At 45.6% G+C, this 14518-nt stretch overlaps 1 protein-coding gene across 6 annotated transcripts in view; it reads right to left on the reverse strand.

Moving 5' to 3' along the window:
• CCDC148 (coiled-coil domain containing 148) overlaps positions 1 to 14518 on the reverse strand; it is a gene marked incomplete at its 5' end in the record, with an annotated part of 109019 nt that overhangs the window by 59171 nt on the left and 35330 nt on the right. For all 6 annotated transcript variants that reach the window (XM_081006980.1, XM_081006979.1, XM_081006978.1 and 3 more), the window contains 5 exons: positions 1319 to 1500; positions 1596 to 1691; positions 2074 to 2228; positions 3286 to 3359; positions 10307 to 10410. In XM_081006980.1, the coding sequence (XP_080863106.1) occupies positions 1319 to 1500; positions 1596 to 1691; positions 2074 to 2228; positions 3286 to 3359; positions 10307 to 10410 (611 nt within the window). The remainder of the gene's footprint in view (positions 1 to 1318; positions 1501 to 1595; positions 1692 to 2073; positions 2229 to 3285; positions 3360 to 10306; positions 10411 to 14518) is intronic.

Consider the following 14518-nt stretch of genomic DNA (forward strand, 5'->3'; position numbering starts at 1 on the left):
CATAACTTCAGTTCTTTAGACAGCTTAGGGCGGTTGTGACTAAACTCAACAAGAAATTCCAAAATATTTAGAGGACAGCATGTTGGAGAAGTCTGGTTGATTCCAAAGGTCTATGAGTTTTAAAGTCTGATTACGTAAAAGAACAAACCAGAGGCCATATATATATGACTTTGAGGTCAGGCATTATGATGGAAGATGTCAAGCATATTACATTGATTATTGAACACACCAAATATTTACATAGTAAACTGAAAGGGCTTGGACATTTATTGCCATATCATGAAGAAATATTGGAATGTTCTAGGCACTTACTTGAAGCCTAAGTGTTCTTCTTAGGACCCTTTTATGGATACAGCCAAGCAGAAATTGTTAATGTCACAATTGCCCTCTTGTCTAAGTGGATATAAAATGCTTTAGTACACAAAAGGCACATGGGCTGCATGACTAGAGGCTTTGGTGATGCTCCTAAGGTAGTATAAAGACTCTTTTTAGGTGCAAGCCAGCATGCTTTAATTGTTCCAGCAGTCAACTGGTATGCATGTAGGCTAAGAAAATAAACATATTAGAAAACGGGATTTCAAGCTGTTAATTCAATTCATTCTTCATGTTGGGGATTAGCAAATGCCACCATTCAAAAGGCCACAGAAGTACTCCTGTTTGTACAACATCAATATAAAAATGTACTCGCAGTTCATATTTGTATTCCAGAAATAGGAGGCTGGGGCAGTAGAAATGACAAACTTGCCTAACATTAAAAGTCATTTGAACTATTATGGCCCTGAATTTGTGACAGCAACTAAGTCACACCACATTGGATTAGTTTTTTTCCATCATGTCTGCCTATCGGCATATAAACACAGGATCGTAAAAACTGAGAAGACTGCACTTCTTAGTGAAATGGCGCAAAGGTGTAGATTTAATAGTTGTATGAGCAACTGATCCAGATTTCTTCAAGTAAAATAATAATAATTATTACATTACATACATTATATAGCATAATTACAAAATGGGGTGTGGAATGAAAGGATTGCATCCATAGCAAGCACAAAGGCATTTATCACAGACCATACTTCTGGTGATTTAACCCTCTTGAATATTTTGCTTATTGTTTGAGACAAGGCACTTTAGAAAGAGACCGTTCTCTCAGCTGTGCAAACAGTTACTGACTATTTAATCCCCTAGAGCTGGGCAGAAAGTCAACTATGCCATTGTGTTGAACAAAAGAGATGTAATGTAAATCCAACCCCCCTATCAGAAGTCTTCAATACCCAAACGTTTTGCCTAGCCCTTGAAGAAACATGACATCAGATTCTATTACCTTGATATGACTTTTAAGTCTTGATCAATCTCTTGGAACTTCAACCAATATTCATCTGCCAGTTTGTGAAATTCTGTCAACACTGAAGCCTTCAAATCAGGATATGGGCATTCCAAGGCCAATAACTGTGGTGGAATCTCGCAAAAAAGTGCAGGCCTCTCTCCTGAAGAACATGCCAGTGCCTACAATAAAAATCAAAAGTCATGAATCAGTAAATTTGGTAGAGTTCTTGTTCATGCAATTAAATTCAAACAAATGAATGTCTTCATATTCTTACTTCATTGGTGCACTCTTCAAGCTCTCGTTCCAAAGCTTCTTTCTCCAGGTTAAGTTTTTCCAAAACTACTTTCTGTTGTTGCTTCACAAATGAAACCTGATTTTGTGAAATATTGTGATATAAAAGCATCACTGCGGCTGGCATTTCTCACTACTTCATACATTGCATTTTTATTCTCCCGCCAACCCACTTCAGTAAGCTCAGGAAGCTTCTCCCCACCAGCTTTATCCTCACCGTGAGGATCTGCCTCACTCGCAATGCAGATCAGGCTGTGTGTGACTGGCCCAAGGTCAACCACTGAGCTTTCTGGCAGCGTGGGGATCTGAAGCTAGCCCTCCCAAGGCCCTAGGCCAACATTCTAGCCACCATCCAGACTGGCTCTCCCCAATGGCATAATTCTGTTTAACAGGTTCTGCATTCCTATCTGCAGAACAAGAAAATATGGGTATAGGTGACGGACACAAGCAAACAAACCAACCTGTTCCAACACCGCATCTGGGTTAAATTGATATTCTGGGCATTGGTAGTTGGCCTGCCATTCCAATAGGCGGTACCTCAAATCTTCCCTAAGCTGCCAGATAGGTTGCACTGTGTTTGCTTGGAATGTTTCCAGTTCCTTTGATAACTGATACTCTACAATAAATTAAATACAAATTAGGAATGTTGCTTGGGTTTAAGAAAAGACAATTAATTATTAGTGTGCCTTTTCCAGCAAATTAATTCTCTTAATTAAACAACAACAACAGGCTTGTCAAAGAATAAAACAGAGTGAGCACAGTATTCCTGCCTATCCATCTCCTTTTGGTAATCCTGAGGATGGCCATTGGAGAAGGACTCCATTACTCAAGGCTTGTCCAAGTCTCTGTTTGCCACACTGCTTTTCCCCAGGAAAACCCATGGTTGACTGATGAATTGAACCAAATGACAATTGGGTTTTTCGCAGATCGCTGTTTGTTCTGCTTCAGCGGAAAAGAGAGTGTTTTCTAGGGGCATGCTGTGGGGCAAACACAAAACCACTCCGACCCGTGCTTTCTAGGCATGGGATAAGTAGAAGGGTGGACAAGCCCTTAGTTCATTCTTTGGAGCTGTTCCAAAGACTTGCTTATGGGACCTGAACCAATGGCTTCAAGTTACAAGAAAGGAGATTCTGACTAAACATCAGGAAGACCTTTCTGACAGTAAGAGCTATTTGACGGTGGAACAGATTCCCTTGGAAAGTGGTGGACACTCCATCACTGGAGGTTTTTAAGCAGAGATTGGATGGCCACCTGTCATGGATGCTTTAGTGAGATTTCTGGATTGTAGGAGGTTGGACTAGCGAATCCTCAGGATCCCTTCCAACTCTACAATTCTATGAGAAACAGCACTAGATTTCCCTTTTCACCCTCTCAACTCCACAGTTATGAGAAACCCAGCCAGATGAGCGGGGTATAAATAATAATAATAATAATAATTATTATTATTATTATTATTATTATTGAAAGACACCTCATCACAGCCAGGGTTTGTTTTCTTCAGTCCAAGCAAAAGCACCCAGAATGACAAACTGAATGGGTTTGGAGGTGACAAAACCTTCCATCTCATAATATTAAGTTACATTATTCATGTGCAATTTTACTTTGAATCCATCAGCATATAAATATTTATAAAGACCTGGTTTAATCAAGAAAGAATATAAGAAAGTACTTACTGAAGCCCCACAAGTCCAAAAGCCATTCACTTCCTTCATCAAAGAAGTTTTGTAGTTCAGATTCTAGTTTTTTCCTAAAATGAAGAATTTTGGTTCAGACATACTCATTTCTTTCATATCCACAGACCAAACAGAAGAAAAAAAGCCAAGGCTAGTTGTGATGGGACGATGAGCTGCTTGTGTGTAAAATCCTAGTCCCTCAGAGTTTGGTCAAGTTTGCAAACCTCTGTCTGTAACGGAGCCCCTTAAACATGGCTCCGTCAGTCGCTGGCAGATTCCGACAGTGGTTGCCTTCGGAATCGCTTCCAACATAAAAGCTCCTTAACGGAAACACGTCTTCTGGACTCTCTGCGTGACAGTTTCCGGCGAGGAGTGGGTGTCCCTACAGGAGGTCCTGAAACCTCCCCACTGTTTTCGCTGGAAGTGTCTCTGAGCCATCCCTCCAGCTCCCTTTCCCTCAGCCCAGCTCCTCTCCCCCTACTGGTTCCCTCTTCAGCTGCTGAGTCTCTCCCAACCTGTGTGAGCCCTTTCACTTCCCTTCCTTCCGATGGCAGTTCCCTGACATCCACCTCCCCTCCAGGGCCCCCTTCATTCCCTCTCGCCCCCTCCTCTACGGGCGGTGAGGAGGCAAAACCCCGGAATGAACTTCCTTCATCTTCCGATGTCCCGAACACTTCTCTCCACCTGTTGCGGTTCCTGGTCTCGAAGTACTCCTCCTCCTCAGAGTCCATCTCCCCTTCCCCTTCCGATTCCGAGAATCCTTCCAACTCCTCCTCCTCATCGGTGGTCCCAAAGTATTCCCTCCGGAACCTCTCCACAGGCTGAGGTTTCCTTGGGAACCTTTGATGGAACGTTTCTATCAATACCTCGTCATTGATATCTTCTGCCATTACCCAAGTGTTTTCTGACTCCGGTTCTCCTTCCCACGCTACCAAATACTCCACCTGATCCCCCTTCCATCTGGCGTCGAGGATTTCTGCCACATGGCTGCTGCATTCCCTTTCTTCTATGACCGGTCCCCGAGTGGCCATCCCTTCTCGTCCCCCCTCATACGGTGACAGTAACGACCTGTGAAATACTGGGTGCAGTTTCATGTGGTTGGGTAACCGGAGCCTGAAAGCCACTGGGTTGACCTGTTGAATGACCTCAAAGGGACCCAATCTCCTGGGTCTTAATTTCTTACAACCTCCTTTGAACGGCAACCCTTGGGTTGACAGCCACACCCTATCTCCCACCCTTATGGTTTCACCTTCCCTTCGGTTCTTGTCTGCCTGCCTCTTGTATTCTTCCTTCGCCCTTTCTAAGTTGAGTTGGAGCTGACGATGGATTGCTTCCATTTCTTCTACAAAATGCTCGGCTGCCGGGACACCCCATCTCTCCCCTTCTCCCCCTGGGAAAGCCCTGGGATGACACCCATAATTAGCCAAGAAGGGGCTCATCCCTGTGGACACATTCTCGGCATTGTTGTAGGCAAATTCCGCCAGCGCCAACTTTTCTACCCAGTCATTCTCTCTGTCATTGACATAACACCTCAGGTATTGCTGGAGGACCCCGTTTGCTCTTTCCGCCTGCCCGTTGGTTTCAGGGTGCCGGGCAGTCGAAAAGTTGACCTCCACCTGCAGTAAGCTCATGAGCTTCCTCCAGAACCTGGACGTAAATTGTTTTCCTCGGTCTGAGACCACCCTCAATGGCACCCCGTGCAACCTAAAAATGTGTTCTACAAATAACTTCGCTGTCTCTTCCGCCGTGACTGCATGCGAGCAGGCTACAAAGTGGCACATCTTTGTTAGTAGGTCTACCACCACCATGATGGCTGTTTTCCCCTTGGACTTCGGCAGATCAGTCATAAAATCTATCGACACTGCCTCCCAAGGTCGTTCTGGGGTTGGTAAGGGTTCTAATAGCCCCGCCGGTGCCCGCCTCTCCCCTTTGGCTCGCTGGCATTGCTCACACCCTCTTACATACTCCCGTACATCTTCCCTCACCTTAGGCCACCAAAATTCCCTGGTGACCAACCACATGGTTTTGTGTTGTCCAAAATGCCCCGCCGTGGGGCTGTCGTGCAACTGCTTGAGTACCCTCCCTCTTAAGTCTCCTTCAGGGATATACAGTGCCCCTTTGTAATACAAAGCTCCATTTCTTTCCTCGAAACCCCCTGGTTCCTCTCCCTCACCCCTAAGACCTCTGAGCTTATTCTGGGCGTATTCATCATTCTCTGTTTCCTCTACCAGTTCTCTTTGTCCCACCAATGCCGCCCCACACACCCAGCGGTCCTCTGGAATGACATGTCTCTCTTCGGGTGCTCCCTCCTCCTCCAAATATTCAGGTTTGCGTGAGAGAGCGTCCGCCCTAATGTTCTCTGGGCCTGGCACGTAACAAATCTCAAAGTTAAATTTGGAGAACTCCTGGGCCCATCTCACTTGCCGTTGGTTGAGCACTCGTGCCGTCCTCCAATACTCTAGGTTCTTGTGGTCAGTGCACACTTGCACCTTATGTTGTGCGCCAATTAGCAGGTGCCTCCATCTCCGGAACGCCTCATGAATGGCTAGTAGTTCTCGGTCATACACCGTGTAGTTCCTCTCGGATTTGTTCAGCTTTCGCGAAAAAAAGGCACACGGTCTCCACTCTGACTCCTCCTTCCCTGGCTGCAGAAGCACCGCCCCAATCGCTCTGTCTGATGCGTCAGTTTCCACTCTCATCGGTTTTTGTAAATCCACATGCAGGAGTTGTTGTTCCGAGGCGAAGGCCCTTTTTAGTTCCTCAAATGCTCGCTCCGCCTCCTCAGTCCAAACGAACTTCTTTTTACTGCTGAGACAGTCCGTAATGGGCGCCGTCAGGTGGGCAAAGTTTCGGATGAACTTACGATAGAAGTTCCCAAATCCTAGGAACCTCTGCACATCCTTCCTTGTTTTGGGTGTTTTCCATTCCAGCACCGCCTGGACCTTGCCGGGATCCATGGCCAATCCCTTGTCTGACAGGCGATACCCCAGGAATTCCACCTCCTTGGTATGAAACTGACACTTCTCCAGTTTCACCCACAGCTGGTTGGCTTGCAGCCTGCTCAACACTTCTCTGACGTCTCTCACATGCTGCTCCTCATTCTCAGAATACACCAACACGTCGTCTAAGAAGGCCACACAATTCTTGTAAAGCAAAGGCCCCAGGACGTGGTTCATAAACGATTGAAAGCACGCGGAGCCTCCTTGTAGGCCGAAGGGCATAACTAAATATTCAAATGCCCCCAAAGGGGTGAACATGGTGGTTTTCCATTCATCCCCCTTCCTTATTCGTATCAGGTTGTACGCCCCCCTTAGGTCCAGTTTAGTAAAAATCTTTCCCTTCCTGACCCTTGTCAAAATGTCGTCAATCCTGGGCATAGGGAAAGCCACTGGTTCTGACACTGCATTTAAGGCCCTGAAGTCACACACAAGCCTCGGCTTGTTCGTGTTTTTTTTATCCACAAAAAACACTGGGCTGCCCCCCACCGCCCTGGACTCTCTGATGAACCCTCTCTTCAGGTTCTTGTCAATGAACTCTCTTAGCTCCTGCATCTCTCTGTCTGACATGGCGTACAGCTTGCCTACAGGGAGCTGTGCCCCAGGGAGTAAATTGATTTGACAGTCAAAGGGTCTATGCGGGGGTAATTGGTCAGCTTCCCTTTCGCTGAAGACGTCGCGGAGATCTGCGTATTGTCGTGGTACCTTCACGTTCTCCGTTACTTCAGTCCCTGCTAGGGTGGCTTGGGCCCCTGCCAAACCCTTTCCCTCTTTGCAGTGTTCTAAGCAATGTGCTGAACCAAAAGAAACCACTCTCTGATGCCAGCCCACCAGCGGATCATGTAACGCTAGCCAGCTCATCCCCAATATAATGGGAGCTCCTCCCAAGGTGGCCACATTAAACGCTATCAGTTCGGTGTGCCTTGCCACCTTCATTATCATTGGGACGGTCTGCAAGCTGACTTCTCCTCCCAACAGCTCCCTGCCATCGATCGTGGTCACCTGCAGGGGGTTGCTTAAAGGGATCGTCTGTATCTGGTGTTCAGCTGCAAACTCTTTGCTCATGAAATTGCAGGAGCTGCCTGAGTCCAACAGCGCCTTTATCTTTAGAGGGTGTCCGTTTGGCAGCTCTAGCGCCACTTCTATCACTAGGGCGGGTTTAGGAGGTTCTGGCGTGGGCACTTTCACTGCTCTTTGGCCTGACTGCTGTGCCCCGACGGTGGCAGCCAGGCGTTGGCTTTTACTTGCTTCGGTATTTCTTCCTCTCTTCCCTCCACAGCTCCTACCATCCCTTGCCATTCCTTCCTCTGGGGGCAGACTCTGGCAAAGTGACCTGGCTGTTGGCAGAGATAGCATTTCCGGGCGCCTTTTCCCTCCTTCTTTCCCCCCTCACTGGGCTTTGAAACTGCGCGCGCGCGCGCTGTTCCGATTTCCATCGGCTCTGCCGGCGGGAAAGTTGGCTCTGGAATGTCTGGAATGAGGAACTCCTTCCAACGTTCCCCCTTCCCTTCCCGCCTCTCCAATGCTCTCGCCTCCTGGCGCGCTCCTATGGTCAGCGCTGATTTGGTCAGCTGGTCCATAGACTCCGCCCTGGGCGCCCGGGAAAGTTCGTCTTTCACAGCCGAAGAAAGCCCTTCTTCAAAAAGCATTTGAATGGGTTCCGCCGATAGATCCCACCCCAATTTATGGATCAACATGGTGAATTCAGTCCAGTACTCACGGACAGATCGGCTCCCCTGTTTGCAAGCCATTAACTGTCTGCGGACCACTCCCTGTTCAATATCGCTGGAAAACATCAGATCCATGGCGCGAAAGAACTTCATCGTGTCCTTTAGGACGTCACTATTCGCTGCCATCAGGGGTCTAACCCAGTCTCTCGCCCCCTTTTCAAGATGCCCAATCACGAAAGCCACTCTTGATTCCTCGTCAGGGAATTCATCAAACTGCAGATTGAGGGCATATTGCATCTCTGTCCGAAAGCCATGATAGTCTTTGGGCTCCCCCCCAAACTTCTGCACCAATCCTGGTACCTTTCTGACGAGCTGGGTGTCTTTCCCCTTTTTGTCTGCATCCTGAGCCCTCCTCTCCTCAAGCCTCGCCGTCTGCAGCGCTAGCTGGACCTCCAACACCCGGTACCTTTCTTCCAGGCTTGGACCCGCTCCAGCTCCTGCTTCTCCGGTTCCGGCTGGGTTGCTCATGATGCCTTCTCCTGCACAAGCTGCTCACGAAGACTGTCGGAATGCTGTGATGGGACGATGAGCTGCTTGTGTGTAAAATCCTAGTCCCTCAGAGTTTGGTCAAGTTTGCAAACCTCTGTCTGTAACGGAGCCCCTTAAACATGGCTCCGTCAGTCGCTGGCAGATTCCGACAGTGGTTGCTTTCGGAATCGCTTCCAACATAAAAGCTCCTTAACGGAAACACGTCTTCTGGACTCTCTGCGTGACAGTTTCCGGCGAGGAGTGGGTGTCCCTACAGGAGGTCCTGAAACCTCCCCACTGTTTTCGCTGGAAGTGTCTCTGAGCCATCCCTCCAGCTCCCTTTCCCTCAGCCCAGCTCCTCTCCCCCTACTGGTTCCCTCTTCAGCTGCTGAGTCTCTCCCAACCTGTGTGAGCCCTTTCACTTCCCTTCCTTCCGATGGCAGTTCCCTGACACTAGTCATTCACTTAAATGCAACTTCATTTCATAGATCCATGGAATACTGTATGTCTTTCTTAACATCCTTTTCTTGCGGCAACAAAGTGAACTGAAATCTTCACCAATGGATTCCCAGGAACTAGAATAGTATTTCTCAAGTGAAACAGTTCACTTAGTCCACCTAAAATGTTTTCAGTATTTCCAGTGCCAATACCACTTTTTGTACACTGTATCCACCCACAAAGTTCTCTTTCTCCCTTATTCTTCGAATTGCCTTGGGGTGGGGGCTGATTTATGTCTAGGCTTTATGCCTTGGCCTGACTGCCCATAATGATTATGCTTCTTCTGTATTCACTCCCCATTTTGCTATGCCTTTCCTACACCAGAATCCTGGTACAAAATGCAACAAACCCATATTTGACTCAATCTGGTCCCCTATTGCCAGGTGCACATCTATATTCCATCCTAGTATATCACTCCTAACTTCTCACATCTAGTATCTTCACTTGTCCTATTTCAACTACCCAGCTTCAACCTCCTGGCTGAAATTGAAGAACATTACCACCTTCTCTGCATCCTCTAACACCTCCTTTCTTGCCTCGGTACTGCATCAGGCCATCCACAGATTCAATCTAGGTTGTGAAAAGCCTCGTCTGTGCTCGAGTTCCCGTACATGACTTCTCAAAAGATGTGTAAGAGCAGTTATAGGGCTGAAATGTCAAGGATCCTCTCTCTCTCCTGAACAATATGTTTTGGGAGGAATACAATCTTCTGGCTTATGATCACTTTCTAGGCTTTTCTGCTCCCCTTCCCACCATGGAAGCCATCATAAATCAGTTTTGTTCTCTAGAAGTCTCCTCAGGTGGCAAATCTTTCCCTGCAAGAAGTCTCACTTCCTAGTTCTCAGAATTACCTTGGCCAGCCCAATCTGCTGCTGCAATTACCAGCACCAACCTGTGCTCAAGTCCATTCTCATATACTGGTGACCCTGTCCTTCGGAAACATAACCTGCTACCCAGGTCCCTCCTTCTCCAAAAGGCATTTCCACTTTTCCGGCTCCTCACAATATCACAGGAACATCCCTGTGGTTGCAGCATTCTATTGCTCTCAACTGTGCTATAGCAGCCATCCTGTCTCCATACCCCAGTAAGTCGTGTCAATCCATTCACTGTCCAGAAGTGGTATGTAAATCAGATCTTCCATCTCCCCTCCCCTACTAATTCTGACATGACACAGATATTTCCATTTGGTATGTTTTCAGAAGGCTAAAATTCACCAACCATTATACGCTCAATTATCTTTTAACAGATATCTGTTAAGCTATGCCTGCTGCACCTTAGCCTTGTACTATCAATTTCTGAATTGCTTGATCAAACTTTCCCACTTCTTACCGGCTTCTATGCAGTCTCTTGTGCTCTGACCACCACACTTGATTATGCCGCTTCTGCAGCATTTGTTCTTTGTTGATTTTTGAAGCGTGTTCAGTCTTTTTAATCTAGGTAGATTATTTTTTTAAAAAGTAAGTATAATAAATTTATAATTTTATATAAATATAAGATGAGTTCTGCGGGCCTCTAAAATTGTTTCTTCAAAGACAAGGCTCTGGTTGCTCCTATAGGTCAATGGCTCATGAATAATCAGAACCACAGTTAAATTAAAAGGAAATTTGTTCTAGAAACAAAGGCCATTTATACACTGCCCCAATCTACCTCATGCTGTACCAGCTGCTGCTCTCAAGCTTTGCACATCCAGCCACCAGCTGCCATTCAAGCATAACACAAAACTCGCAAATGTCAGTAATCTAGTCCACTATTTATGTGTAGAAACCAAGAAAGTAATAATAAGTTACCTGTTCACTCACAACCAATTTATGTCTATTTCAAAGAAAGCCAAATATTATTTTTAACGTGCCTATAAATATACCAACATGGTATATGTCTTCCAACCAAACACTTAGAACAGTGTAACAAAACAAAACCCAGCTATACAAAGCAAGTAACCAATAACTAAGCGGTCGTGGGACTTATCTTTCCTCCCCTGCATGCCTCCAAAATCCGAAGGGTTGGGGTGCCCTCTGGAATGAATTCGGATGGAGGGGCAAGAGGAAGAATGGGAATTCTGTCACATCCAGTGGTGCGATATTGGATCTTACCATGGTATTTCATTGTTCAAAGTTTTGTCGAGTGCCCAGAGAAGAGTGATATTGAGTGGAATTGTATAAAGTTAATAATAAAATATATGAAACCTTTACAGCAATATGTAAAGGTAAAGGGACCCCTGACCATTAGGTCCAGTCACGGACGACTCTGGGGTTGTGGCGCTCATCTCGCTTTATTGGTCAAGGGAGCTGGCGTACATGTGGCCAGCATGACTAAGCCGCTTCTGGCTAACCAGAGCAGCGCACGGAAATGCTGTTTACCTTCCCGTCGGAGCGGTACCTATTTATCTACTTGCACTTTGACGTGCTTTATAACTGCTAGGTTGGCAGGAGCAGGGACTGAGCAACGGGAGCTCACACCGTCATGGGGATTCAAACTGCCAACCTGCAAGATCTGGAATCATAGGCAAAGCCAAGTCTATAGGTTTTTTGCACTCCTTTTATCGCATACTGATGTAATTACTATCACTACCACATCCATTCCAGAAGAAGTTGACGGTAAGAAGTAACCTTAGTGACACCAGCTCTTTGGAATGGGAGAAAGCAAAACATTATCCAAAACATTTAGTGCATATACACACTTGAACATATTATGACAGCAACTTTCCACTTGGAAACATCATGTGGAAGTGTGTTACTCAGGAAAGATGTGGTAATGCATTTGGCATTCAGACCTGTCTATGGGGTGGGAAGCACCATGTAGAGATTGTGCAAAGCTCCCCAAACCATTGCCTTCTACCCAGGAACTTCCTGCAGTGCTGATTTGGCAATTCAGCTATAAAGCAGAAACACAACTCCTCTGCTGGGATCTTTGTGTCCATGCTTAAAAGTACGTTCTGCTTTGGCACAAGGGTTCTCAGTGTGCTGACGCTGCTGATCTTTCATGCAGACTTTAATGTCTCTGTCTGTAGAGCCGGCAGGGAGGGGATCAGTGACAACTTGCAAGGGAAACAGCGTGAACTGGCATGAGTACTAGAGCTAATTGCCGCAGCCATTGGGAGATGCTTATGGGGACAGTGAAAACACATCCAATCCTGGCAGGATATATGCACTCTACAGCTTAAGCAACAAACAGAGCATCTGCAGAAATGACACATTCCAGTTCCAACAAAAGTACAGTGTGATGTCATTATTTTCCCCATGGGGGGAAATGCTTAGAGCTCTCCATTATCACTGTGACTTGACTACTGCTCTCTCTCGCTTTTCTATTGCTCTCTCCCTCCTTTCTATACTTCCAGTGTTGCTTTAAAAATGACACACTCCTTAAAAAACAACCAGGCACATTCTTTTTCTACAGCACATGATCCTAGGACTAGCATTCTGTCCTCACGCTGGCTGACTAGATGCCTATGGGAAATTCACAAGCAGGATTTGAGCGCAATAGTTCTCTCCCACTCGTGATTCATGGCAACTTGAACTCAGAGGTACACAATCTTGGGACACAGTCACATGACTGGCAAACGCCAAGAACTACGAATGGAAACAGGAAAATACTGTCTAATTTGAAGTGTGTCCCTCACCATAGCTCATTCTCTCATCCCCTTGGCTAATGCAGAATAAAAACGGAAAAGCCTAGAAATATGGGGATATTCCTAAAAAGCCTTCCTAAAGAACCATATATCTGGACACAAATGTTGCTTCCAGCTCCTTCTCTTTTCTTGCTTGTATAAATCAAAAGTAATATGTACTTTGCCCCTACAAGCACAAAACCAACAGAACCAGCAAATTAAAGTTTCCAGGAATAATGGCTTTAGCACACTTACAAAAAAACGAACAGCACTGATGGGGTCAGCGCCATGAAGCACGGTTGCCCATGATGTGCCATAGACCATGTGTCTGTTTACTTATTTCAAAAAGCTTTTGATAAAGCCCCTCAACAAAAACTCCAGAGTAAGCTTAGCAGCCATATAATAAGAGGACAGTTACTGATTAAAGAACAGAAAGTGGAGAATGGGAATAAATTGTCAGTTCTCACAATGGAAGGATGGAAAGCCTCTGCTTTTTAACTTGTTCATACATTATCTGGAGTTGGGGCAAGAAGTGAGGTGGCCATGTATGCTGGTGTTAGGGTAGCAAGAACAAAAACAATGTGAGGATTTCCAAATGGATCTCTTCATACTGAGTGAATGGGTATTATACTCAATCGAAACAAGTGAAAAGTGATTCAGATTAGGGCAAAAAATCCTAACTTCATATACACACTTCTGTGGTCTGAAGTGGCATTGACTGACCAGGGAAGAGATTTTGGAATCATGGCAGATCATCCAATGAAAATGTCAGCCAGTGTGCAGCAGCTGTGAAAATGGCACATTCCATTGTAGGGATCAGTAGGAAAGGGATTGAAAATAAAACTGCCAATAGCATAATACTGTTATACAAACATATTGTGCATTTGGAATACTGTTTACAGATCTGGCTGCCACACTTCAGAAGGGTTTTGCAGATCTAGAAAAAGTTAAGAAATCAGAATGATTCTGAGGCAGAAACAAATCAGCAACTGGGGCTTAGTTTACAAAAACAGTCAGCAGGTGTAAAAGATTATGCATCGTGTGCAGAAAATGGACAGAGAAAGTTTTTCTCCCTCTCTCATAATATGAGAACCAGGGGACAACTAATGAAGCTGAATGGTGCGAAATTCAGAACAGGCAGAGTACTTTTTCACAAAGCACATGGAATTTCCCCCCACAAGTTGTAGTGATAACCACCAATTTGATGGCTTAAAAATATGATTAGACAAAGTCACAGAAGAGAATGCTATCGATAGCTACTAGCTATGAAAAGTGTTCGAAACTCCCATTGTTCCCTGTTTAGGGAAGCTTTTAATGTTTAATAGACTATTGTATTTTAATATTTTGTTGGAAGCCACCCAGGGTGGCAGGGGAAACCCAGCCAGAGGGGAGGGGTATATATAATAAATTATTATTATTATTATTATTATTATTATTATTATCATTATTATTATTTAGGCGCAGCTTGCGACAATGAATTTCATTAGCGCGAGCAGTTTCTGAGCTCTGCGTGCAGTACTGTGCCTAAGATTTCAGATTAAAACTGCTGAGTGGAAGGAAAAGAGGACCTTTTTCTGCCTCCCCACTTCTCTAGTCTCTGAAGACTAGAGAAGAGACCCTCTTAAGAATATTAGTGGGGTGGGCAGGGGAAGGACTAGACCATGTGAAAAATGAACATAATGTTTTAGCTGCAGTTTGTTCATTTTCAGCTTTGTATTCTTGTTATTTAAAAAAAGCGTCTAGACATTCCGTTGTTGTGCCCAGAACCTAGGTTTAAGGTGCAATTTAGCTCCTAGTTTTTATATCTCAGTTTCTAACACTGGCTATGAAACCTATGTACAGTGGTACCTCTGGATGCAAATGGGATCCCTTCCGGAGCCCCGTTCGCGTCATGAGCAGAACGCAACCTGCGTCTGTGCGTGCACGGGTTGCGATTC

Source organism: Podarcis pityusensis (genome assembly GCF_964106645.2).
Source record: "Podarcis pityusensis genome assembly, chromosome: 1".
NCBI classification, from domain to species: domain Eukaryota; kingdom Metazoa; phylum Chordata; class Lepidosauria; order Squamata; family Lacertidae; genus Podarcis; species Podarcis pityusensis.